The sequence below is a fragment of the Ammospiza nelsoni genome, chromosome 4 (genome assembly GCF_027579445.1).
Source record: "Ammospiza nelsoni isolate bAmmNel1 chromosome 4, bAmmNel1.pri, whole genome shotgun sequence".
Classification (NCBI taxonomy): Eukaryota; Metazoa; Chordata; class Aves; order Passeriformes; family Passerellidae; genus Ammospiza; species Ammospiza nelsoni.
Window position 1 is genome coordinate 57274755 of NC_080636.1, and position 27942 is coordinate 57302696.

A 27942-nucleotide genomic window follows, 5' to 3' on the forward strand; every position below is an offset into this window, starting at 1 on the left:
AAGCAGACCTGGGCTGTAGGAACCCAGAGTGCAGGAGGCAGGGACTTACTTTCCCTTTGTGTGTGGTGCTAGAGGAGGTTGCCAAACATTTTGCTGCCATATTTTACAGCTATGCCCTGAGTCAACAGCCTGTTCAGTTTGCTCTGGATTGCCAGGCCAGCTGCTGTATAATCCCAGCCACGCTGATAAGTGGAAAATACAAGCCTAGGGAAATCTGACCAAGCCTTGGTGAGATACAGCGCAATCATTCTGTGCCTTGCAGGCAAATGCAAGTGCGCTGTGATAGCAAGCCCGTGTGAGTGGAGAGCTTTTGGCCTGGAGGTTCATGCAGCTGACACACAGCAGTACCGCTTGTGGCAGGGCATGGGTGTAATCCTGGGACAACCCTGGAGCAGGGGGCAGAGCAGATATCTGGGCCCTGTCCAGTATTTGAATGTAATGTGAGAACGCAACTGAAGGATTTGAGTGTCTACAGGGCAATGCAAGGATAAAAATAAAAAGAAACCTCTTGTCTCAGCCTTGTCTCCTAGTCCCTCCATCCATGCTTCTGTGTGGCTTCTGAAGGATAAAGCACTGCTGGTGGAAAAATCACATCCCTTGAAACTGCCCCATCCCTGGTGTGTGGCTGACAGCATCAGGAGAGCCTTTTAGCTAACTGAGGAGTTCATCCTGTCCAAGGCCATTGAGGAAGATGCAGAAAATTGTTGCCAAGTAGAAAATACAGCTGCTTAACTTGTGATAAAACCAGCCATGGTTATGCTATGGATGAGTCCCTCAGCTTCCTGATTTCAGGAGTACTACGGTGTATCTGAATGTCCTCACCTGTGGTGGAAGGGCTTATAGATGATGGCATTCATACAGCAGGAGCACAAAGATGCTGCCAAAAAGGATCACTGGGAAGGGCTGTACCAAGGTCTGTGCATTCCTAGAGGTGGGACTGTGCAGAGTAAGGGCAGGTTTACCCAACAGAGCCAAGCTCTCCACTACTGATAGCCTCCAGCTTCCTCATTTTCTGCCTCCTGTCTCTCTGCTCTGGTACCCTTCCTGAAATAATTAAAGTGGGGGAAAGGAAGCAAAACAAAACCCAAAAGCCCTGCCAAACCACTGTGTGGGATTCAGCTAAGCTTTTTCGTTGGGCTGGAATGAAAGGTTTCCTGTAGGTTCTCTTTGTTTATTTCTTTTGCATAGCTGTTTTAAATTGCATTTAAAGAAATTAAAAAAAAATCATTGTAAGGAATTTGTTTTGTTTGGAAGATATTTCAACGGAGACAGTGTTGGCTGTGTGTTTAAAAATGAGAAGGGGAGATATTGTTTAAATGTTGCTTTCCAGTTCTGGTGTGCCTTACATAGTGCTTTGTTCAGTGTGAATCTGGATAAATAACACATTTGATTTAAACAACTGCCACAAACTACTGTCTATGGCTTTGAAGTTCAGTAAAATTGCAGCACCTCTTTGTTGAGTTCTCCTAATAAATACGGTTTAATTTTAGAAACATGAAGTTTTGTCATGTCCTTGCCTGGCACAAGATACATAGAAATAAAATAAGCTCCCAGTATTTACCAGCTTCACCATGCTTTGCATGCATGTGTTAAAAGGGATGGTGATGCAGTAAACATTCACAGAAACGGCAATTGCTCTATAACCTAGGGGTCCTGGACACAAGCCATGCTAGGGGGAGGTGAAGCAAGGATAATTTCCAGAACTGTCTCCATGTGTGACAGATTCATCAACAGGCATCAGAATAATTTTATATTTGATCCTGTTTTCTTGTTGCCACTAGTGAATAAGGGTGGAAGCAGAAAAGGCTGCTCATAAAATGTCTCATGTCTGTCAGCAGAGCCTTTGGAAGCTTTTTCCTGTACTGCTGTAAAAATGTTTTTTTTTTTTTTTTTTTTTTTTTTTTTTTTTGTTTTTTTTTTTTTTTTTTTTTTTTTTGTTTTTTTGTTTTTTTCCAAAATGTCCTGTTTCTCAAGAGGCCTACCCTGGTCTGAAAGAGCCTCTGCTGGGTGTGTTCTGAATCTGTCAGGCTTTGTGTCTGCTACGACGGCCTCTTGCATAGTTCTGTGGCTGGTCTTCCAAGTTATCACTGCAGTGAGAGATATGGCTGGGTGGTGACAAGGCAGGGAAGACTGATGTGATGTTTTCCCTTCATGGATTGTTGTGTTCAGGGACTTCTCAACACACTGCTGGAGCTTTCCTGTCCCCTTTAGTTTTGGAATGAAGACCAAGACTGAGATAGTTTCTAAATTTGGCTCATGTTTGGTGTCCCCTGCAAGGCATTTTCTGGCATCCCTGTTGAGAAAGGAATGAAAGAGGAGAGGGTGAGCACCTTGCCTTTAGGTAAGGAATGGGGCAGCGGGTGAAAAAGCAGTTTAAAGTTGGTGTGACAAGGTGCATTATAGGCAGGTTTTTAGGAGCTGATCTTCCACTTTTTAGATGGCTCATTTGTTTAATTCTAGTCAGCTCAGTGAATTAAACTTTTTCGCTTCACCTCACTTAACTTCTGTGTGCAGAGAGGCCTAAGCAATTGATATGACTTTTGCTTTTTGCGGCTGTTATTTTCTCAGGCGTGTTTTTGATTACTGTTGTCTCTGTTGCAGTTGTTTGTTCTTCTGCAAAAAGGGTGTAAAGCGCTCATCCTCTGTATGTATTTTATTCCTTTGTCCTCACGTGCATCAGTTTGAAAACAAAACAAAGACAAAGAGGAAATGGAGAGAAGGTCCTTGTAGACTGTTCTCCTCAAGGGATGGATTCTCATCCATCTCTTAAAAGATGTTAAAACCAGAAAAGCAATATGTTACCTTGGATTTTCCCTGGAAGTAGCTTATCTAGAGATTACAGGGGAGTTATATCATTGAGCAGCTGAAAAAACAGTGGTGCTTGTGATACTGCTTCTCTGCCATTCCTATGCTTGGCTTTTGACAGAAAGCCTGACTTGCCCAAGGTGTGATAATATTCTGGCAAGACACACGTGTGGTGTTGCACCTGTGTGACGTAGATCTGCAAACCAGCAACGTGGCATGGTTTCACCAAAGTAACCATAACCCAAAAGCCTTTTTTCCCCTCCTCATTTCTGCCTGTAGCAGTAAACAAACACTTTGGATTTGATTTCTGTAACAATATTATGATGTGCCCATCTCATTCCAGACTTTTTCTGAAGCCTTCCCGAATAGCAGCTGACGTGTTATCTGCAGCCTGTGTATGGAGGTAGTGGCGGGGCTGATTGGCATGCTGTCTTCTCCCTGTCTGCTGCTATTAGCATTCATATCAAAGAAAGCTGTTTGGTTCCTTTCTCCTGGGCAACTGCAGGAGTCAATCACTGCTCCCTGATGTGAATGGCAACAAAGAGAAACTGTTCATTGATTCAGAGCAAAGGAGCCCAAGTGGGTGCTTTGATTTCACAGAAACTCTGCCCTGCAAGGGATCTGCAAGGTTAGGCTGCCAGTGTTTTCGCAAATTTTGTCCAAATTGTGACTCCCAAAGTGTTTTGGCAATAGAGTGAAAGACAGGCAGGCAGGCCTCATGGATAATTTTACATTAATAACTATGACTTATGTGTGCCAGTGTAAGACCTATGATTCCACTGTGAGAGTCAGACCATAATTAAATATCTAACTCTGTAGTGGGGCTGTGCTGGTGGTAAATGGGGTATTGACTTCTGGCTCGTATTTTGACTAAAACTACAAACACAATGTAAGGACTTCAGCAAATCCCAATGCCTAAGGTGGTAATGTATTCTGTAAATCAATAATATATTAGTAATAAAAATGACCAAAGCATGCATCCATTAGGAATTCATAATAGAAATTTGTTTAGGTTATATAGTGTATGTATTGATTGCTGCTATTTAAAGATGAAGTATGACTTTGAAGCAGAGTGCTTATATATGTAGCTACTTACAGTTAAAATTCATTTATTTTTAATATGAAGATGGACTTGATAACATGGGGAAATATGTATGAATAGAAGTCAGTATTCTATATTGCAAAATGTTATGGGAATATAAGTGCGCTGAGAAGCCACAAGTAGATGTCTGATGTTTCTGAAACCTGAATCTTGGATTTCAGCAAAATAATAAGCAATATATGTGGCAGCCACTATTTGCAGTTCCAGGCTTCCAGGTAGCTTAAGTTTTTCTTGGCTTGGTGCCTTAACATTGAATTGCTTACCTGTCCATTTTGTGGTAGAGCGTATAATGTAACCGGATGTAATATAGGAATGATGTGTGTGTATGTATGTATATATATATATATATATATATATATATATATGCATGCTGATTTGCCTGACTGTCAGGGACAGGTCTGCCAGCAGAACATAGACCTTAAAACAAAAACAAACCCAAAAAAAACCCCCAAACAAAAAAAAAAACCCAAGACAGACAAACCTACTAAACATATAGTACCATACCTACACTTTCATCCATCCTTCTAAGCTTTGGCTGATTATTCCAGGTCCAATGCATCTGCATTGTTACCTTCTGTAAGGACGAAGGGTGGAGAAAATAATTCACATGCCATTACTGCAGTCTTTGTCTGACTGCAGCAAATAAAAAAATGTTTTAGATTTCACAGATTATGGTTCATTATGAAAACAAAGCAATGCTCTGACTGAAAATCCCATCTGTTGGTTTGCATTAAGCAATTCCCTTCCTCCTCCTTGCCATTTATTATTCCTGGGCATTCAAAGAAGCCATCCTGAAACATTTATTTTTTCTATTTACAACCACTAAAGGCAGTATACAAACCTTCTCATTATGGATAAGCTCAGCAGCTCTGTATGAGAGGTTTTGTGTTGTTTGGGTTTTTTTGAGGGGGTTTGTTGTTGAATTTTTTAGTGTGGGTCTTTTTTAGGTTTTCTTTTATTTCTTTTTTTTACTCTAAGTTATTAAATTCAGTGAGTTCCATGCAGCTAAATGCGCCCTTCCTCTGCCTGTTCTCGTGCTCCCAAATCTACATAGATCCTTAAAATACCAAGGAACTCAACAAGCAAGACTGTTTGCACAGTAGAGATCTCACCCAGTAATTTGTGAATCGGGTATTGGTGTCTTCCAGAAAAATACTCAGTCGTTGTTCAGGTACTTTAGCTGATAAGGGACAAATCATATATATATGTGTGTGTGTGTAAACTGCTCTACGGTAAATTGCTCACATGGTTAAAATTATTACCTTATTTCTATCTCCATGTATCAGACTTCATCTTCCAGATCTTGGATCTTGCTTGCCTTTTTCTGCTAAATAAAAGAGAAATATCTTTCCTTGGTAGCTACCTGCAGACCAGAATAGTCCTTTAGACCAGTTAAATAGACTAAGTAGATTTGATGGCTCACTTGTTAGATTGGCTTTCCAGGCTCTACTGATTTTTTTTTTAAGTTCTTTTGCAAACCCTTTCAAAGTTTCTGACAAACCCTCTAAAGTGTAGGGTGCTGCAATGTGTGTATTTTCCAAGAATGAATGGTCTCATTAACGCCATATGCAGAGCGATTTCACCTTCCCACTTCTACTTATTATTCACCTCCTCATACTTGCAGAGATCATGTTTGCCCTTTGAGCTGCTGCATGTTGTTCAAATTGTTATCAGTTATGGAAACAGTCTTGTTTCAGAGTGACTGCTCGCAGGCCTGTGGTCTGACATAATGAGCACTTCTTGTATTCTTACATGGCCTTGGATTTGTCTGTGTTCAGGCATGGTCTGCTCAGGTAGTCTGTAGATCAATCTACAAAACTGACAAGGTCTGTGTCATTACTTAACATTTTGTCACTTTTTGCACTGCAAATTTGGCAAGCTCTGAGTTTTTCTCTCAGATCATCGAGAAGTATGTGCAATGATTTTGGACTGATGAGGTTCTTGCTGAACTTCCAGAAACGCTTTGGTTGAGATGACAGTTCCACATTTACATTAGTTTTTGAGGAGCAGCAGCTAATGCATTTTTCCTCTATGCAAGTGGACTTATGGTCTGGTTTCATGCCCCCTTTTTTTTTCTAAAGCTTGTTAGTAGCAAAGTGCCAGTGCCCAAAATCAAGCTAAAAAACAGCACCTCTTAATTCCTGAGAGGGTTGTGGGTTTCTTAAAAACTCCCATTCTTCAGATTGAATATATTGGGGTTTTTTGCTATTAATATCTTTCCAAATATCTGCTAGAACAGAAAGCATCCCTTTATCACTGTGAATGATGAATAATTCTGTTTGCCTCTTTCTAAATACAGATTGGAGAGTTACTGAATATTTGTAGGGAGTTCAGTTTGTGCTTGATAGCTGGTTGTCTTTGACCCACAAACCTTACTAGTTTAAAAATACTGATGCTTCTTTAAAATTCTGCTAGCTTTTTTTTTTTTTTTTAGTTTGATGGTCTACAGTTATTTAGTTTGTATTTTGAGCTTTTAGCGCTGCATGTTTGTGTTTCCAAACTGTAATTTGTACTTGTTAACTACGCTGCTGCGGTTTTTATTAATTAATTTTTTGTAAGTGACAGTAGACTACTTAACAAAAGAAGCCATTTTTCATGATTGCAGAGTTGGGGATTTTGTCATGTGGAAACAGACTTCTCAGTTTACTGTCTGCATTTTTAATCTTAAATCTTCCTTTCTGTTTAATTTTGTGTGAAACATTTTAACCTATGAGGAGCTATCCTGGCTAAAACACTCAAATATTTGTGTTACACGTCAGGACTGTGATCTTTTTTTCTTACCAAGTAAAATTGGTTTGTGGTTATTTGCTCATAGACATCTGTGTGTTTGTTGATGTTGGTGGTTTTGGTTTTGTTTGTTGTCGGTTTTTTATGGAAGTAATTTTTTGTTTCTTTGTGGTTTTGGTTGGATTTTTGTTTGTTTGGGGGTTTTTTTATCTGTGATCAACACAATCAATGAGGGCTTATATTTCAGTGCCTCAAAAAGATTGGCTCAACAATAAACTTGTTCAGTAATCTTTTGTATTTTGCCCAGGTTCTTACCCCTTGAAAAACTGTTGTTTTCTTTTTTTTTTTTTACCCTACTGTTTGAGGACCTTTATTATAGAATAATGGGGGGCATTAGAAGAATTGTAAGTAGCAAAATCTGATTTATTTTATGAAGGCTGTTCCTTGTGCTCCAAAAATTCCCTTGGAGGGACAATGGCAGCAGAATTCTTTGCTCAAATATGAAAATGGAGCACAAGATGATGGAAATATGTAACAATTTTATTCTTAGAAAAGGCAGAAAATTCTAAATGTGAAGTATAAATAACTCTAGAAGAACAATGCTTAAAAAAGGTACAAAAGGAAATGGATATTATAGATAGAAGAAAAAGTGCTTGAAATGGATCTTTTGTTAGCTATAAGTAATTTCTATTTAGAAGGTGCACTTAAATGTACTGCAACATAATTACATTAGAAATTTAATTAATTATCTCCCAGAAAGTTTTCTGGAAACCTTTCTCGGATGCCTTTTTTTTTCTTTTTATTTTCAACTGGAAAGAATCCTTCAAAACCCTTTAGGGGCAAACAGCACAGGGGATTTACCAAGTGCTTGGTTTTCCAAGACCCCTTTCTGTGCCCTTCTGATAAGCATCCTCTGGTGTCACAGCAGTGCTGGGGCTTGAAAAAAGTCCTGCTCTCTCTGACACCTTATTTATAGGGGAAGGAGGAATGGACTCCTTCATCAGGTTATTTTGTCAAAAATATTTCTTTGCCTTTGGGCCCACTATCTCTCTCTGATTAGACTGGGCAAATATATCCTGGTTTTTGCTGCCAGAGAGATCAGCAAAAGATTTACTTCTTTCATCTACCTCTTGAAGGAGGACAATTTGAAACAAGTCTAGTGATTGTGTTAAAAAAAAAAAAAGCTAAAAAAGAAAGAGTCTTCCATCCATCACAGTTGTTTGCAGTGGTTTTCTCCTGAAGCAACTTAGATAATTTTTTCAGCCATATTTTCATTGAACTGGTGAGCATTGTGCCCTCAAGTGTAGCGTCTGCACCTGTTTGTTACTCATGCTGCATGACTATCCTTTTGTGTGTCACTGTAGCTCCTGTTCCTAACCTGCACACATTTCTTCTTATCTTTAAAGTGTCCTTTGGGGCACAGACCCCTATTTTGTTCTGTTGTGCACATGAGTTCTGCAGGAACCCTACAGTTTCCCATAGAACAGGTAATGAATCATGATATCCAGTGCTTTAGGGACTTCCATGAAGCAGGGCTGGCTTTCAACCAGTATGAGGTTGGTATTTTGTTGGTTTTTTTTTTTTTAAACCGAGCACAATGTCTTTGTGACTACTCACACTAGTTATTGCTGCTTTTTAAAATTCTTATTAGGCTGTTGGGAACCCCTTTGAGGGCTGGAGTGGAAAATGAATAGAAACTTGTATCCTGGGACACCTCCACAGCTGGTGGGGTGCGGGAGGGCAGGATTCAGAGTGGTTTATGGCAGATTAAACTGTAGCAAGGTGAGTTTGGCCACGCTGTTGTGTCTGGCTGCAGTGGGAGTCCTGATGGTACCACAGCGTAGCATCCCCTCCCTACTACAAAGCCCAGAAGCTCTCAGCTGTTCACTTGTCTTTTCTGGGTGCAGTTGATATGTTCAGGGCATTTCTGGGAGCCTACAGCTGAGCATTATTTCAGAATTTATTTTTTTAAATTATTGTTTTGTGACTCACCTTGAGATGGGTTCAGTATTGTGTGCATGTAAGTGTTATATCAGCACACACCCAAATCTAGCTATGTGATCTTTCTGGAGCAATATTTGCACAGGTTCTATTAGGTGGGGAAAATAATTAAGGACAGTGCTTGCTGTGAGCAAGTGGGCACAATAGGAAACTTCATCACTCATCATTATAGTTGTGTTTCCTAGAAGGTGAACCATTTTCTGGAGGTAATTAATTAGTTTAATGTTTTGCTGTTTTCTACTGAGGAGAAAGGGGTTCTATGGACAAAAATATGTGAATTCCTTGAAAATCTGCTTTTACTTCAGGTATATTTCTACCTGGAGCAAGTGTGCATGTTTCAGCTATTTCCCCAAATCTAATTCTCCTACTGTTCTTTTTTTATAAGACTGAGGGGAAGTAAATAATGTTGGCCACTGTTCAGATGAATGTGAATGCTTCTGAAAAGCTCTTTGAAGCTGCTAGTAACTTCAAGGTGAAATCCTTGATATTTTGAGGTCAAAGGAGGAGGGGGAGTAAACGTCATAGAGTTTGGGGAGTCATGATTCCGAGGACTGCAAAGAATGGTTTGGCACAACCTGCTTGTAATTCTTGTTAGTGTATCAGCAAAAAAAAGGATCTTGGATCTCATGCCAGTGCTCCTGGGGTGGAGCTCATCTATGGCATGCTATGGAAAACCTCATCCAGCTGCTGGGGGCCGGGTTATCTTTGTAGATAACTCACAGGTAATTTACACTAAGAAGCACCCACTGTTTTTAAAAATTCAGTAGGGGACCTCAGATGTCATTTTGCCATTTTGCCTGTTTCATATGCACCATGCTTTTCTAAAAGTTTAAGAAGTGCATATATATTAAAAAAATAATGGAATGCAATTCTGAGAAGTCAGGATCTTAAGGTAGTCTCAGACTTCTATATAAAACTTTCACAGTTATGGCTAGTGGAAAGAGCAAATTCCCTGTTGCTATTCATGGCAGAGACTCAAAGGAGCGGTAATGGCTAAAAAACAAAGAAAAATCAGTTATTAATGATCTATGATTTAGCCATATAACTTCTTTGAGATGGCTAGTCTTTGAGGTCTGGGAAACTTCTTGTAAAATGAATGCTAAAGGTGTCATTTTTGGCCTTTGATGTAAAGCAGTTGGTTTAAATGGTAAATATTTGGGACCCCAGGTTTTTCTGCAGATATTTGAGTGTCAGGCTCTAATACTTCGGTAGAAATTCTTTTTTGTCTGCCTGTCTTTTTCTCTGGACAGTTCTCTGCATTTCACATAGTTCTCCTCTCTAGGCAGTACAAACTTAAAAATAGATTTACTGCTCTGATAAACAAGTCTGTAAACAGCACAAAGTAATCTCCACTCTGCTGTTCATCATTTCTGTAATAATGCAGATATTTCTACAAGAGCTTTAATGTTCCCCTTCAGAGGCTTTTCAGGGAGCTGTAAATCAAAATTAAACTTTAACTTTGCGAAGGTATTTCTTGGTAGGAGTCTATTATTTGCAGCTCTTCAGCAAAGCTCCAGATACATCCAACCTAATTTTCTACAGCTTTAAAAGAACTGCTGAACCTGCTGAGTTCACCTGGTCCATTCCTGATGTTTTTGTTTTTTGGGGTTGGTTAGTTACTTTGGTGTGGTTTTACGTTTGGGGTTTCCCCACTTCTCTTTTCGCCTGCCCCCATTTTTTTCTCCTATGGTGAGGTAAAAGTCAAACTTGGGCTCTGTTTCATCTCCAACTTTTGGGAATGCATTTGTGTCTTGGCGTGCTGCAGTTATCCTCGTCCTGCTTCCTGTAGCCCAGGGCTGCCACCTCCCTGTTCACAGTGGTACAGGAGGCAGAAGAACACCTGGGAAATATCCACCCAGGCCACCACTAAATCCTGCTGGAGCCCATTCCAATGGCAAAACTAAAATAGCTCTGCTGGTAACAGGAAAGCTATTCCAGCTTTGTGTTATTTTAGAAAGGGTAGGAATTTAAGCTAGTGTTTTAAATGGGAACAAAAACAAACTGTAATTTTAAATGAACTTATTACATAATATGAAATCTGAAAATTATGGTCAGATTCTTTTTACTTAATGTTCTTAGACTAAACCCTTGATGCTCATTTATCTAACTGGCTCTATGATTATACTTGTTACGGTGGTTTATGAAAGTTTTTATATGAGATTAAAGATTAACCTTACTAATGGCTACAATTAAAACCTACACTGGAGTAATTTGAAATAGAGCAAATTCTGTTATTACTCAAATCTTCTCGCTTCACCACATTAATTTGTGCTGTATTAAATTTGAGATACCAAGGTTGTTCAGCAATGTCAAAGTCAGAGCTTCTCTGATTTTGTGGTTTTTTGGGTTTTTGTTGGAGACAGTTGAGTGCCTGTTGTAACAAAAGTAACTTTGAGTTGGGTAAGAACTATGTGGCATGTTTTTCATTACTGAGGACCCCAGTGAAATTTGTGGTGTATGGATTTGTAAAAAGGACTCATCCCTGTGGCTCAGAACCTAATGCTTCTTTTATTGAGAACACAAATGTCTCAATGTTATGGACCAGGATATAAAAGCCAGGTATTTTAATAATGTCATTGTTAGGCTGGAGGGCAAGTTTACCATAAGGGTTGGTTATAGAAATTAGGCACCACAGTAGAAGGCTTTAAACTCTGACACTTTCCCTGTCTGTGCACAGCTTTCCTACACTTGAAAGGTAATTCACATGAAAGAAGCCTGTAAATTTAAAGAACATTTTTATTTAATGTGTGCCTTTCATTACAAATTAGATGATCCACTGCAAAAGAAAAGATACTTGGGAATAGCTTTTTTCCTGTGATGGGGCCTAAATATTAATGTACTTTCATTCAACATCCCCTTGGAGGCCACATTTTGTTTGTCTGTTGTTCTCAACTTGTTGCTTCTGCTTTAATTAAATTCATTGAAGTGACATTTAGCTCAGGCTGGGACTGTGCTTCTGACCTCTGATTTGAAGGTAGGTTGTCATGTTTTTTTGAAAAGCACTCTAAATTCAGCCTCCCTTCCTTCTTAAAATCTTGTGCTTTCTCCCTATGACCTGAGCTAACCTTTTCTGAGCTGATTCAACTCTATGAGCCCAGCAGAAAGCCCCCCTTTCCCTTCTGCCCCCGCTGGTTTAGTTTCTTGGTGAATTATTGACTTGCCCTGCCTCATGAAGGGGTGCAGCAAGCACAGAGCTGGATGGATGCACGTCCAGCAGCAGAGCCATGGCTGGAGATAGGAGAGTTTGTCTTGGGAAGGAAGCAGGATCCCTTTTCCTTCCAACAACACTCTCCCTTACCCCAGAGCACTGTCCCTTCAGCAGCCTGGAGGGTGGTGACCCTCGGTGACGCCTTGCTCTGGTGGAGAGATCCGCTGCAGACGTGTTCACCTCTCCATGAGGGGGAGATAAGTGAGGAGGGGGCCTTGTTGAAACTCTGCAGTTCCCAGAGTTTCCCATGAGGCAGCAGCCCCTGAGTCCCAGGAGGTGGGAATGGAGAAGGAGAAAGGAAGTGCAGTATTGCTGGTGCTCTGCTTCCTCCCACAGGCCTGGTTTGGGTCTCCCTGGCTCAGACTGTCCTCACACAGTGCCTCAGTCACCTCCTCCTGTCAGACTCCTCCACTCAGAGCTACCATCTTGATTCTGTGGTTTTGTTCTTTTATCACTTCGTTTTCTTCTCTCCCAGGGCTTTGCAATGACTGGTTTCCCTTGTGCACACTCGCCCCTGGGTGCAAATGCATGCACTTCACTGTTGTTGTCTTTTTCTAGTGATCTTCCACAGTACTCTTTGACTGTGAGTTTCTTTTCTCTTCTCTAGGAAGATACTGAGAGATTCTAAGATAATCTAATGCTTCTTACTCATAAGGAAAGCTCCTCCATACTTGGGTAAGGGTTTGGGAATGTAAGGGCAAAGAATAAGGATATTTGGATATTTATCAGCTGAGCATGGCAAAGACATGAGGAGTGTTGGTGCTATGAAGAGTGAGCAGTAGAATTACCCCAGGATGTAGCTGTATGGTGCTCATTGGTGCTCAATCCTCTGGCTGCTGGCCCTGGGCTTTTTGGGCATCCAGAGGGTGGTGGAAAGAGCCAGTTGTTTGTCCATCCCTGCTTTGAGATCTTGTGTGCCTAGAAATGCAGAAGAGATCTGCCATGGAAATAAAGGTGCTTTCCATTAAGCTTATGCATGGAGGCAGAGATTTGCTTTAGAGATATTAATTTTAGGACTTCTCTAGATTTTGAAGTTTTTTGTGCTCCTGTTTGTATCCGTAGTTGTGTCACCTTGGAAAATTCACTGATTGTGTGTGAATTTTGGCAATCCCTACAGAAAATGCTCTCATGTTTGCTACATCTTTCTGTGGATCCTTTTTAATTTTGGGGGAGGGCATCAGATATAAACTTACAGATGAACATCCTCTTCTGTTTTCACTTATGGAAGCTGGGAGAAAATCCCTAGCAGGTGCCCCTTGTGTGCTATAATGGAGATAGAGTAAGCAATTTATGGAAGATAGTTGACCTCAACATCCACATAAACAGCGCAGGGAAGTTTATGAGGATTTTCTGGTTTTTAGCTTTTCTTTGGTTGCTTTGACTGGAGTTTTGCCCAGCCTTCTGTTTCTCTTCTGTTTGGTTTTGTGTGGTTTTTTTTTTTGGTATACTCCAAACCACCATGTAAAAAGATGCTCTTTGAGTTTGTGAAGTCTGTTCATAGCTGGCTGTTTGCTGGCTAAGGGGGAATCAAGGTAAAGGTGACCAAAGGAAAGTTGCAAATTGCTTTTGATATCATCTATAAAATAAGAAAGCCCAAGACAATCTAGGAGGATGTGGGTATTTGATTCGTGTGGGGAAACCAAAGCTGAAGCCACATGCATCACTTTTCTGAGGATGCATCTAATTCTCTTCCTCCTTTCCATGGCAGATTTTAGAGTGCTTAATGGGGGAGATAAGATCATGTTCCCATTTTGATAGATGAGACAGCAATCAGCTGAGGCACATGGGGGAGAGCTGGGAATGGGGACCAGGAGTGTCCAGCCTTGCTCTGCTGATGGCTTCAGCTCTTCAGCCACGCTGGCTGCCTTCAGTCTTCCACTCTTCCCCGGGGGAGCTGGGTATGGATGTTGCAAGCATTTGCTGCAATGTCTTGGCACCAGCCTTTGTCTGCAGGATGCACCTTTCTTTAACCCCACTGCAGGATGACAGTAGAAGAAAGGCTTTTCCACTCTGTCTCTCTAGAAAAGACATTGCTTGTTTTTTTCTTTTTTTTTTTTTTTTTAATTTTCAGCATCTGTAGAGAAAGTGGGGGAGAAAGAATGGTATTTCCGTATTTGTATATTAATCATAAAATTTCAGAGAACTTTGGATAAGCCAAGCTATTTTAAGTTCGTCAGAACTTTGCTGATATTTATGAAAATACTGGGAAGGGGGTGGTATTGGATGCTTGAGAAATGTTTGTTGTCACCATCTTTAACTCAAGGTTTTACTTTCTACCAATATTGCTCTTGAAATCCGAGGCCAGGCGTAATTTGGATTAAGGAAAAGAGAGAGAAGAAATACTGAGCAATGTCTGCATGCAAACAATTTGTGCACTAAGGAGACTTTATGTCCTAGTAGGGAAAAGTAGGGCCCTGGTTTAGAAAATCACTTCAGAACGTGGAGTGAGCCCTACAGAGCCCATTGACTCATTGACTGAAAGGGATTTCCGCTCTTACCCACACCTGAGTAGGCTTGAGAATAAGAGGAGGGGGACTTTTTTTATTATTACTTCAGGATTTTTCCCCCACAGAGCCAAGGTGAACTGTGGGAGTATTAAATACTGCAAAGTTACAAACACAGAAGCATTCTTCCAAATTACTAGGAAACCTCTTCCCACAGCATGCTCTGTTTTCACTTGGGAACAGTAAGTCAGATACTTAGCTGGGCAGACCAAATCACATAGAGAGCTTGTGAAAATAATTATCTCTACAATTCCAGCTTTTGTTTCATGACCCTTAAATATGCACTGAATTTTCACTCTAAAAATTCTGAGCCAGAACATGATTTTGCTGGGAAAATTGCATATAAAACCTAATTAAAAGCATCAACCCACACTTTTCTTTTAAAAGTACATCTACTACCATCATGCCTCTAAATGTAACAGAGCTCAACAAGTCTCTAGCAGCCAAGGAAACACATAATTTAAAGGCTATTTCGGCATTTGATTAAGCACACAGTGATAACTACAAGCCCGTGCCCTGCAGGCATGACAAGAGGCAATTATGTTCTGAGGTCAAAAGCGAGGGGGAGAAAAAGCACAAGATTTTGATGACTTACTTAATTTTCCAGCTCCTGAAATTAGCAGAGACAAAGGAGTTCTAAATCGCCCAGATAAAATCCTGTCATTATCTGTTGCCTTTTCACCCTCTGCTCTCACTTTGCCCTGCAGAAGCTCAGGATTATTTTCCACCGAATGGCTGCACTTAAAAAACTCGAGTTGGCACACATTTAAACGTTAAAGAATTTGAAAAACACTCTTTTTAAGTTCTGTATTTAGATGGCTGTCTGCACATAGGATCCTGGAAAAAGACACCTGTTTTTCAAAGTAGTGAGCTGCCATCAGCTCCTCTTGACTTCAAGCCAACAATTAGGTCACTTATTTAGGAGATTAAATGAGGAGCTCAATGAGAGACTGTGAAGATAGGGGGCTGCTCGAAGAAGAGAGAAGTGTATTAATGAATTAATACAATCGTGCTGTGTATTTCACACATGGGCTTTGATGTATCTTGTTTCACAGCAAAAAGCAAAACATCTTTGCTCCTTACAGGAAAACCAGTAAAAATGATTAAGTAAGATTATCATATAGGGGCACAACAACAAAAAAATGTGTTTACAAGGAGATAAACTGCCAGGCTCTAATCTCCTTTTGGAGTATTTATTGCAGATAGTGAGGTAGAAGAAAACACCATGCAAAGTGAATGATTTGGTGGTCAATGGCAGGATGGAAAACATGCCTATTGCTTTAGGAGAAAGCATGATAGCAGATCATGCTCTATTACAATATTCAGCTGCTTCTGGTGTTTCCAGGGTGTTAAATTTTTTATGCTTTTTATCCAGAAAATAAATGTAAATGTTGACTCCATGATACCACAGGGAGGTGCCTCTAAGTGAAAGCTGTCCTTCTTATAGCAAGCAATTCAAGTGATTATGTGAAAGACAAAAAGGTGAATTCCAGGAAGCTTAAAGCTGAATCTAGAAATGTTTGCATCTGTCCAGAGATTCTTTACTGGAGAGTAGAACATGAGCTGTTATTTTGAGGAAGGAGTGTTCAGTTTTAGTTTGGGGTGTTTAGGGGGCATCCTTGGAACTGATATGCATCCAATTTTAGTAGATCAATGCTGTAAAGTCTCATGTACAGGAGATACACCCATGATACTAAAAATATATTCTCATTTGAGGTAGAGAAATATTTTTAATGGTTTTTTAAATTGCTGTTAGCAATTCTTAATGTCTTGTTTCCAGCATAACACAAGAGTTGAGGTTAGCTGCATTTGTACAGTATTGCTGTTTGACAAATACACCAAGTTTTTATAAATAATTCTCAGGCATTTAATTTTTTGTGATTTTAAGCAGGGTTTTCCTCAGCCCTTATGTGTTCAATTGATATAGAATACTTACTAAATAAACACCCCAAAACAGGAATTATGAGCAAAAATATTATTTCTGAATAGTGTGGCTCAGAAATTTTGTATTCTGTAGTGGGAACTGTAAAAAGTAAAGTATTACCAACTCTCTTTGCCCTTTGTATAGCCTGTGTTAACCTTCCAGAGAAAATGATCCAAATTGCCCAAAGACTGGGCAAAACCATAGCTCCAAACAGCTAATATTGCCTATAAACCTCATTTTGTCATTTTTTTGGCAGTTAACAGGAGTCATCTAAGCACATGGCAGGAGGAGGGAGGGCCCTTGGCCTCAGCATTCTGCCAAAAGCTGCTAGAAACCTTCTGCCTCCCATGGCACCAATCTGCTTAGGTTTAGCACAGAACAGGCTTGCGAGGAGAGCTCACCACAGCTCTTGTCCAAAATCAGAATCCTGGCATCACAAGTTTTTTGGTCAGCACTGGCATTCTGCCACAGAGTCCAGTGTTTGACAGAGCAGAGCCTGCTGCAGGCTTCTGTGGACAGACCTCTGTAAGCAAACTTAATACCTCTTGAAGTTGTTTTAGGGCAGGCTAAAATTGCTGAGCTCTGCTGACTCTGCCTTTCTGGCTGGCTTATCTCTTCTATCAAATCTTGTCTCTAACATTGTCCCATCCTTCTTCCACTCACCTTTTTGACTAGTGGTATCAAACCAAGGGTAGAATGAGGCAGTGCACCTTAGAGGTTCATGCTTGTCCTCTTCATTTTCCTCTTCTTGTAACAGTAGAAGCTGGTGGCAGTGAGAATTTATTGCATTAACAAATGTATGGTGCAGTATGAGCCCAGGGCAGAACGGTTTCTCCAGTCTCAGGGAAGGAGGAGATCTCAAGTGATCCAAACCCTAAAACTGTGCTAATTGTGCAAGCTATTATTCAAGAATAAGCACACATCTGTCTTGGGAGCTTGGCAATTAGTCCACAGCTCTGGCACACCAGGGAGTGTCTGATATCAAAGTAATCCCTGCAGATTTACAGAAATCGGGATCTGAGAATCTGTCCAGTGATAGATAAATGAGACAACTGACAATAACGGAAGGATTCGTGGAAGTCAGTGTGTTGGAGTGCTACCTGACAGATAGGGCAGCCTTTATAGTCAAATGGTATTCTGAGAAACAGCAATATAATCTTATTTTCCATAGGCAGACTTGGTGTGAATGTACCATGGCAAAGTTTTATGGGACAAACCAGCAGAACATTGGATGGGATTTTGGGTTTAGGGAGGGTGGATATTTTGGTGGTTTTATAATGGGGGCAGGAGGAAAGGGAGTTGTTGAAAGATGCCTGGTATCAGATGGGCCATGGATCTACTGGAGGCTTAAACCTCTCACCATCACATAGAGACAGACTTGGGTTGTATGTTGACTTTTGTGGTTGGAAGTGTACAAATGTAGCTTGGAGGGCACATCATCCCTGTATCTGGAAACCTTTATGGATCCTTTCCCTGTTGTGGAATAAAGGAGGAAAGGAGTTGGCTTTTATTTGAGATTGTGACTGGTGTGCTAGGCTGGGAAACGAGTATTTGGTTCCTAGCATCACCATGCATTTCCCATGAGATCTTCTGGAAGCTGCAAAGCTCTTCTGTGGCTGAGTTGAGAAAGACAATGTGTAGCTACTTCATGTGGATATTTGGGGATTAATATATTCACGTTCGTCAAGCTGTTTAAGATCTTTGGATCAAAGAGGCTGTAGAGATGGGAAATACAATTGCTTGTTGTCAAGTGGCATTGTTTACTAATACTTTAGGGCTTTTTTTTCAAGGCATCTCAAAGTGTGTTTCTTTTTTTTTTCTTTTGCAAACTGTAGCCTGGATTTCTTTTAAAACAGGTAAGATTTCTGAGAGCTCTTTAATTTCACAAGTATTTGCCAGCTATTTGACTATCTAGGCAGATCCAATGCAAAGCTAAGACTGAACTTAAATCATCTGGTGTCCCATAAATTGGCCTTTCCATGGAAAGCAGGACCCTGCAGGGCCTAAACTTTGGGATGGTTGCCAGAACCTGCAGGCCATCCCCTGGCATGCTGCAGGCTACAGCAAAAGCCATTAGGATCACTTTTTCTAAGGGCTAAGAAAAGGACCAGGAGCAATACAGATGTTACTACATCTGCTGTAGGACAGGTGCAGTCTTGCTGAGCAGGTGGGATCCTGGTTCTTGGATTGCTTGCTGTCATAAAATTTTCTTTGCTTGTTCAAGTACAACACAGGACTGTAATTTTATATATCAAAGCCAACTAGTTTTTCACCTGGTAAGTAGAAATAGTAACAATGCTATAGTTGTTATTTACCTGTTTCAATAAGGGATGTCTAAAGCCCTATATAAAAGGGATCTATAGCTTGTTTTTAAAATGAGAAAATCAAGTCACTGAGTGGAGGAGTGATTTCTCTGGGCAGCCAGCAAGCCAGCGATCAGACCCCGTTCCTGCAGCTCTTGTCTGAACGGTACCGAAACTATCTCAGCACAGCATATGGGTAAAGCCTTCTGCTGAACGTGATTCCGCTTTTAATTTTAGCCTGAGCGTGGAGAGCCGGTGCTGACTGTGTTTGTGTGTTAATCCTTGCAGCTTTCAGCCGTGCCCCAGTGCCCATGGCTGTGGTCCGAAGGGAGCTGTCCTGCGAGAGTTACCCCATCGAGCTGCGCTGCCCGGGAACAGATGTGATCATGATCGAAAGTGCCAACTATGGCAGGACCGACGATAAAATCTGCGACTCTGATCCTGCTCAGATGGAGAATATCCGCTGTTATCTGCCAGATGCCTATAAGATTATGACTCAAAGGTATGGTGCTTAATATTCTTTGTTTGCTGACTGTTGATTTTTTTAATCCGGAGTGTACACACCAGTTTGTGCGTGTGTGTGCATGAGGAAATGCAGGTGCTTAGTGTGGATGTGTGTGCACAGAATTACAGCTGTCGTTGCTAAAGTGTGGGTTTAACCGAGTTGGTTTAGCATCACACAATATAAATAACATTTCCTGTAAGTATTGCTCATCAGTCATCCTGATTCTCTGTGTCCCAGTTTTCCCTCTGAAATACCTAAATATCAAGGCTCTTAATGAATGTAGAAGTGAAATCTTTCTCAAAATGCATATTCACTAGTTTTTGTGCTGTGTTCAAACAGAAGGCCAGTAATCTCCTTGAAACGATCAATATTTTGTGTTCAGAATAACATTTACAGTTTTGAAGACACAAAGAGGCATCTGCATTCTTCCTTGTGTTTGCCAGGTTTTGTTTTAAGGGAAATCTGAATTTCTAGTCAAACATTGGTATTCTCATTGATGAATTGCTGAATTTCTGTATAATGACTGTAGCTGTTAAGTGTGGGTGCTGCATTTGGAAGTGGTAACTGAGATACAGTCAGACATACAGACAGACTCCTGTCTTTCTTGCACAGCCAGGGTCTAACAGCTTATTCCAATGTAGAGGTATCTTGTTTATGAAAAACCTTTTAAATGTTGCTGAATTTTTAAGGCTATTTGCTGGCACAAATGGTGTTGTGGGAAGGATTCATAAGTCACAGCTCTTGACGTGTAATTGAATTCAGTAATACATTCCTAATGCATGAAAAATTATTTAGTGCATTTGACTGTTAATTAGTAATAGAGATTAGTATTTCAAGGTATTAATAATGGCAATGGCATAGGCAAAGTGTTGCTAATTGATGTCATGACAACATGTGTTTGGGTGCTAACAGTGACCTCATGGCTTAAAGCAGTGCAGGGTTTTAATGGAGCATCTTGCTGCTGTTTGCTGTGAAATGCTTTGCACTAAAATGGACTGCTGTAAAGCAACATGAGTTTCAGCTGTGTTTCACATGCTAACTGCTATATTTGACTTCCTTGTAGAAACTGCCCCATGTTGAGTATTTAGGTCTCAAAATGTTGAGGAGTCTTGTGACAAATGTCCCCACTGCTGCATGTGGCTCCTCTAAGACCATTCTTTAAGTTGGACCTCCTTGGGTAGCTGGTTGAATTCCTGTTTATAGGGTTTGTGCCAGCTGCATTTTTGAGAGAAGTGGGAAGGGTAACATCGTGCCATCAGCCAGTGCCTTGGATTCTGTGTGGTTTTAGTGGAATTACTGTAATTCTCCTGTTCAGGTTGTTAGTGGCTTCAAGCAGAAGCCCTTAATCCTCTGCATATTGGCAGAATAAAGCCATGTCATCCCCTTTGTGGCCTGTTACAGAGTACAAAGTATTAATTTTTTTTATATATATATTTATTAGTGTCCTCTAGGCCACAGCTCCCGAGCCAAATGCAGAGCTCTCCAACCTTCTGGTCAGTCCCTACATGTAGCAAATCTGCAATAAACATTGGCCCTTGGGTCAGGGAGGGCACACAATTGTCTTCTGTGTCCGTGGCACTGCAATGAAAACTTCTGGTGATTACTCACCTGCAGGTATCATCACTGCAGGCTCAAATGACTTAGCAGAGTTAGCAGGGAAGCTCATTTCTGTGGCAGAAAATCTCTGTTCTTCCATGTGAGCCGCAGAAAGTGGTGCTGAAGGGGATGGACACTGAAGGGGGGAAAAGATGTGCAGTCCTATTATTGGGTACTATTGAGTTTCTTGAAAATAAATATAATTCTGGCGTTAAAAGACAGGTAAAAAAGAATAAAATATTCTACTTTGCATTTTTGTCAGTCTCATTTCTTTTTTTAAGTCTCCATTAATTCAGAGAGTTGAAACAATTTAAAAATAAAGCCATTAAAATGAAATATGTTCTTAAGATGCAAACCAGTCTGTCAGCTCACAGCTCTGAGCACACTTTACAGCTGAGCCTCTGAAAAAAGTAGTTTAAAAGGAAAATTGTGACAGTCTAGTAGTTGTGGCACTAACTATGGCATTTTCTTCTGAAAACCTCTACCTTCAAAATTAATCAATCTAGCAGTATTTGGGTGGGTTTGCAGATGAATGCAGGCTCTGACACAGTGAGATTGTCTTTGCTAATGCTGCAGGGTGGGGGAGCAGCTGCTGGGAACTGAGGATTGTCGTGACAGTGAAACCTGCTTGGTGATTGAAGCTGTCTGTGCATGGAAAGAAGAGTGGTATCTGCAGTGTGTGCTTATTATGCATTGATTAATTATTGCATTCATAAATACACAGTCCCCTTGTAGGCTCTATAGTCAGTTGTCTCACTACTGGCAAATTTTAATCAGCAACACTGCACAGCCAACTCAGACTCATTCTGGCATGGCTGTAGGCAGGGAGAGAGGGAAAGATGGGAAGCAAAGTGTGTGTGAGACAGAGGTGGTGTTACTGTGTGAGCTGAGGCTGTGAGTGAGCAGATTTATGGTAGATATTAGTGGCTGCTCCCCCAGCCCACCCCCACCAAAAAAAAGCCTGAAAAAAACCACCAAAATCCCAACAGCCTGAGCTAACATGTTCCTTTCTTCTGTATGCTTATATAAATTAATTTTTGCGGACGACTACATGAGGTTATTTTGAAAAGGAAAGGCATAAATCTTACGGTGTGTTTGTGGAGCCCCCTTAAGCAGAGGGAACACAAGGAGTTCTTGCTGCAAGTACTGCCCTGAAACTCTCTACAATCTTGGGAGTATTGCTTGAAGTAAAAGACATTTAAAGAGCTTGTAGGGAGCTATTTTATAGGACATTAAATCTCTGAGTCCTATTTTAGATTTTTCTTTTTTATTTATTTTTTTAAATTTTGCCAGCTCTTCCTTCAAAAATCCGAGAAGCTGTTGTCCATAGCAGCTCAGAAAGTGTGCTTTATGAACTGAAGTTTTTCTGATGTGATTAGATAAAAAGTTATTTCTTAGCATGTTTGCTTTGGAGAAACATCTTTGCAAGGCCTGTAACAGCTAATTAAATGTTAACCCTGCCCATTGTAAATTGTGTGCACTGTGCCATGGGAGACTTCTATGCCCTCTCTTCAGTGACTGTGCCACGAAATTAACATATCATCCATTCCAACAGCCAGGGTTCTCTGTGAGCAATGGGGAAAAGTGGCCTCCTATTCCTGTAAGAGTTGCCTTTGTTTTTTTAGTGTTAACACAGTTTAGTATATTAAAAGCACCCTAAAGGAAAAAGGGGGAAAAATAGCTTTTGGTGTGGTTTTTTGAATTTCCTGGTGATGCTTCCCACCAAGGAAGCATCTTGGGTTGAAAGCAAGGGAAGGAAGAAGAGGGGATCAGGTTTTTGCATGTGTGTTCACAGAACTTTGTGCTGTCAGTACCACCTTTGCATTTAACTTTGAAGTTTGGAACATTCTTTTAATAGACTTTAACCTCAAATGCTGAAAAGGTTGGAGAGAGGGAAGTCCCAGTAGGAACAGTAGGAAGTACCTGACATGTAGGTGCACATACATAGAGCACTTTGATTTTGTGCTCTAAAGGCAAGAGCAAGGCTTTCCTTTTGCTTTTTGGATCCTTGTCTACTCCTACCATCATCTGCTTCTCTTATTCTGGAGGAAGGAAAGGAGGGATGGAATAACCAGGCAAAATGACAAAACCAGCAGGCAGAGCAGAAGAGATGGGAGAAATGTTCACAGGTCTCAGCAGTTTTTCTCAAGATCAAAGCAAAATTCTTTCTGCCCTAGAAGATGTGGAAGGCTCTTGCTGGGGAACTCTCATCTCTCTCAACAACCAGAGAGCTCAGTTTGCAAAGTAGGCAGCGTTTGCCTTTTGCCACAGCAGAGCCATGCAGACCTCTTGTATGCTGCTCTTACCACTTCTGCCTTGGGGATGAGGGCTGCTGAAAGCTGCTCAGCTATCTCCTCGCTTTTTCCCTGAAGGGAGGCACAGCTGGGAGCTACTAGATGTCCTGCTGTGCCTGCAGTAGCTTAGCTGAGCTAATTTCCTTTAGGTTTCAGTCTGATCTGCATGGCTTGTCCCTGTGGTTTCGGTGTTGACATCATTGATGAGGATTGCAGGTCAAGACTTAAAGGGGAAAAAAAAAATTAGAAAAAGTGCAAGACTGCAGGAATGTAAGACTCTGGTCAGCTGCTCTTAGATTTCCCTTCTGTTTCATCCAAAGGCCTAATCCTTTTATGTGAGAAGGGCGCTCACAATTCTCTTGGTAGTTGGAGGGATGGTAGCAGGCACTTTGCACAGTGTAGGGGAGAATAAATAAATTGAATGAAGCAGCTTGCATTACACTGCAAAGATTTTTCATCTCCTGAAGGGCTATTTTGCTAATGTTTTTGGTTGATGACCTGAAAAATGCAGGAGTCTGAAATGAGTGCCATTATTATTGTAATAATATTGCATCTCATGGCGTGCTGTTATTGATGTTATCATCTCCTGTGATTTTCAAGACACTTCGCAAATGTCAGTGATCTGCACTTGCATTGGGAAATAAAGAGGCAGGATTACCTGTGTTTTACAGATACAATCATTCACATTGGTCATTCATAAAATGGCTGCTGGTTTTGAACAGACTAGTTTGGGATGTTCTTGTAGAGTTATGTGTATCAAGTAGCTCGTTGCAGTGGGAAGGTGCAGAGGACAGGAGAGCTGCAGACCTGGAGGCTCTGTACTGCCAAGGCCATCAGCAGGACTCAAGGGGATGGCTTCAGCTGAACTGCAGCACAGTTGTGTCAGGCTCTACGAAATTAATGGCATATTTCTTAGAAAACAGCCCCCTGCTTAGATGCTGTCATCACCTCTGACTCAGATATTGAATGCCCTATTTGGTAGGAACCCCCCACCACCCTCCTCTGCATCCTGAGCACATTTGGCTAAGACTGCCAAGATACTACTCATTTTTCTAAATTTGTTACCACACAGATGGCATGAGAAGTACATTTCTGAAGGACTGAGATGCTGCAACGGGAAGCTAGGCTTTCTGGGAAGCCTGAGTCTGGCGCTTTGAGATCTCCACGTGAAAAGCATCAATATGGAAAAATACTAATGTTTCAGTTAAACACTTTTTGTAACCAACAGAAATCAGTGGGAATAGTGAAACTCATGCTCCGTGGGTTCTGATTTTAAAGGTTAGAAAACAAGCCTCTTGGTTAAATCATCTATTTTCTTACCATGTGGAAAGATTTTAAAATGAAGGGAATTCTGTTAATTTCACCTGAACCTTGACTCTGGGACAAGGGTCCATACTATATTACTAAGACAGGAAAAAAAAAATCAAAAGTAGCTAAACAACAACAGTAAGTCCTAGTGGGGTTTTGTGCACTCGGCTGTAGAATCACTCTAAAATAGGTTGCTACTTCCCAGCCTACACAGTCTTAATTTATCCTGCCTCTTCCTTTCCTGAAAATGATGTCAGAGTAAATTCTTAAGTGACAGCCCCTTGGAATTGCCCTGGTACCCTAGGAAATCAGGGTTTGCCAGCTCAAACCTCTCAGATCGTTGCAGCTTCCATGGTAACAGATGAGGAAGAGGCAGTAGCTTCTGAAGGTAATTAGGTTCCAAACCATGGAAGGCTTTGTGGATCAAAAATAGTGCTTTAGGCCTCCCTGGGTACCAGTTGGTAGCTGTGGCCAGCTATAAAACACCACACTTAGAATAAATAAATAAATAGATGGTTGTATTGTGGTGTGGCTCTTGGGTTTTGGTTGCTGTTAGCATGTGACTCCAGCACATTGCTATTTGGGAAAATCCAAACAGGAACTGAAAAAGCAATGTGCAACCAGCAGCTCCTGTGGCCAAAGCGAAAGGCCTCCTTGATGTGGGCATGCTGGAGAAATTAATCTTTGCTGTTCTCCAAGTTTCAGTTTTTCCAGCTATTTAATTTTGTTTCTTTCCAGTTTCCCCCCAGTCCTGGCCTTAACTGAGAGAGAGAAGACACAGGATAATCTCTTGGGTAAATCATATCTTGAAGTGGCCTCAGAATCTCTGAGCACATGATGTGCTGAAAACCATGCAGGAGAAATCCAGGTTTATTACTTAACTAGTGTGAAAGTGGCCACCTCCAGCCTGTCAGAGGGAAGGAACCAGCCAGCCCTTGGCAGCCTTTCACACGTAGCTTTTTCCAGTGGGAGAAGACCTCTGTGAAACACTCCTGTCATCTGTTTTTCTTCTGAGTGTTTGAGGCTTGTTGGGAGCATCAGCTCAATTGTTAACGTGGGAGGAAGGGTTGGGCAAGGATGGATGTGTTGCTGGTAGCAGAGTCCTGGATCTATAAGAAGGGTGCTCAGGGAAGATGCAGCTTTGGGCTCTTGGGTGTTGTTCTCTGCTGTGGCTGAAACAGGTTTTGTACTATGCAGTCATTATCCAAAGTGCCCAAAGAGCAAGGTTTAGAGCCAGGCATCTGCATGTGGTATTTCAGGGTCCTCCGTGGCAGGAAGAAAATTATGAATCTGACTCTATGTTGTTAGAAGGATAATTTATTATTTTATGATATTATATTGTATTAAAGAACACTATACTCTACTGTGCTATACTAAAGAATAGAGAAAGGATATTTACAGAAGGCTTAACAAGATACTAATTAAGAATGCATGACCTCTTCCAGAGTCTGGACACAGCTAGACAGTGATTGGTCATTAAATAAAAGCAATTCACCTGTTGGATAAACAATCTCCAACCACATTCCAAAGCAGCAAAACAGGGACAAGCAAATGAGATAATATTATTTTCCTTTTTCTCTGAGGCTTCTCAGCTTCCCAGGAGAAGAAATCCTGGGGAAGGGATTTTTCAGAAAACATGGTGACATCTGCATGCTTCCTGTGGCACCTCCTGTCCATTACCTAAGTAGCTGAAGCGATAAACATTAAAGATGCTTTTGCTCAGTCTTCCTGCATCTTCCATCCACCCAAATGTGGCAGTCATGTTAGGCTATCACAGGAATTGGCCTTCAGGTGCTTAGTCTTCTTGTCACAAGGCTTAAATCTGTGCAAAGCATTGCAAGATAGTCTGTAAGGTTTGTTCAGGCTGAGTGGACTTATATTATCTTAAGATAACAAAGCAAAAGTTTCTTTTGATTAGAATGATGTATGCACACTCCTTCTCTGGTTGGTTTTCTGGTTAGGAATGATGTCTGAAGGGCTGTGAGGTAAGATGGCTTTGAAGTAATGCATCCATATCACTTTCTTTTGCTTCTTTCTTTCTTCATGTACAAAAGAGCTCAGTTAGTCTGTGCCTGGGTCGAAATTGGGTTTATACACAGGGGATTGTCTATTCTCTAGGACATTTCAAAGCTTTCATTCAGCACACTTTTGACTGCATCGTTTGTGGAATCTTTGGAGCTCGAGCTCCATATTCCGTTCCAAGGCATGTATAACCAGCACTGGCTTATACCACACCCTCTGCATGTGTGCCTGGGATTTCTGTGCTTCTCTGCAGGGCTGGAAGTGCTCCCTGCAGACCTCCCTCACCTTTGCAGGCTTGCAGTTTGGCATCCACAGCTTGGCTGTGCATTATGTGTGATCACTCTGCTGATACCAAATGCAAACAGGCAAAAGATGCCCATTAGACACAAACCATTTGCTTGCCAGCATCAAAAATATGGACTGATGCAGGCAGTGTTCCTGGATGATCAGTTCAATGTGGTCCCTAAATTTAGGTGTGAGTTTTGTTAGAGGGATAAACTGAAGTTTATTTCAACCTCTTTGGGAAAAAGAGGGAAGGAATGACAGTTACTGGAAGCGGTGACCCAAGAACAGGTTTTGCTGCCCATTGTAATTCAAGAGAAGGATTTTATGTATCAGTAAGTGGAGTGCATAAGAAATGCCAGGCCACATTTGTGATGTAAAGAAAGGGCAGGATATGGAATTTGATTAGAGCCATCTTCTATGCATTATGTATAAGATAATACATTGGTGTCAGTTATATTGAGTAGAAGCCTTAATTCAGCTTGAGTCCTGCTGACATCGTAAACTGGGAGACAGGGAGTGGTTTATGGGCAGTAGTGGAGTCTCCAGACAGAATTATGGCCTCAGCATTCAGTCTGTTACCGAGAGTTGCAGCTGGTGGTAGGCAGTATATTACATGCTTTTACCCAGAGTAGGGCTGGTGACAAGGAAGGGAAAAACTTTATCACAGAGCCACTGTGAGGAATGGAAGACTGAGTTACGGGCAAGACAACAATAGAGAACTATAAAACTAATGCAAGAGAAGGAGGAAGGATTTTGAGCTGGCCAGAAGGAAAGATGCCAGAATGGGAATAGAGTGTCCCCATGCCGTCACTGGTTTGCCCCTGTGCCTGCTGTCCTGCCTCCCTCAGGGCAGGATGTGGCATCCCATAGTGGGCAGGGACTATTTCTGCCACTCCCATGCTTTTTTTGTTCTTGATCCCTCGTAGTTAGAGATTGCCTTTCACTCCAATGACCAAGATTTTTTGTATCCTTTTAGATTTTCAGCCATAATAGTAATTTTGTATTTTTGCTGTCTGTATAAATGGTCAAATCCTGAGTTTCGTTAAGTCCCTGGTCATGGTGACTTGCAGGAGCTCTAAGTCCAGCAGGATAATAGCTTCCTGTGTCAAAAATTAATGTTAGGTCTTAATTTCTTTGCCATCCTTCCTCATTGTGGAGACAGAGGCATCCAAGCTACCTTTGCCATTTCTGTTCCTTAGCTTGTATTCATTTGTCATATGGCTTCTAACCTTTCTGTTCTCCAGGGGAGAACGTGATGATCTTTCAAATATTTCTTCTTGTGGGAGCTGGTATGGATTTTTGTTACAAGTGTGTGAAGGTTCTTGTTGTTCTCCCTGAATACCCTTCATTTTTAAGCA

General features: G+C 41.1%; 1 protein-coding gene across 1 annotated transcript in view; it reads left to right on the top strand.

Annotated features, from left to right (window-relative positions):
- ADGRL3 (adhesion G protein-coupled receptor L3) overlaps positions 1 to 27942 on the top strand; it is a 482547-nt gene that overhangs the window by 209370 nt on the left and 245235 nt on the right. Inside the window, exon 4 of the mRNA XM_059470076.1 lies at positions 18863 to 19076. Within this exon, the coding sequence (XP_059326059.1) occupies positions 18863 to 19076 (214 nt within the window). The remainder of the gene's footprint in view (positions 1 to 18862; positions 19077 to 27942) is intronic.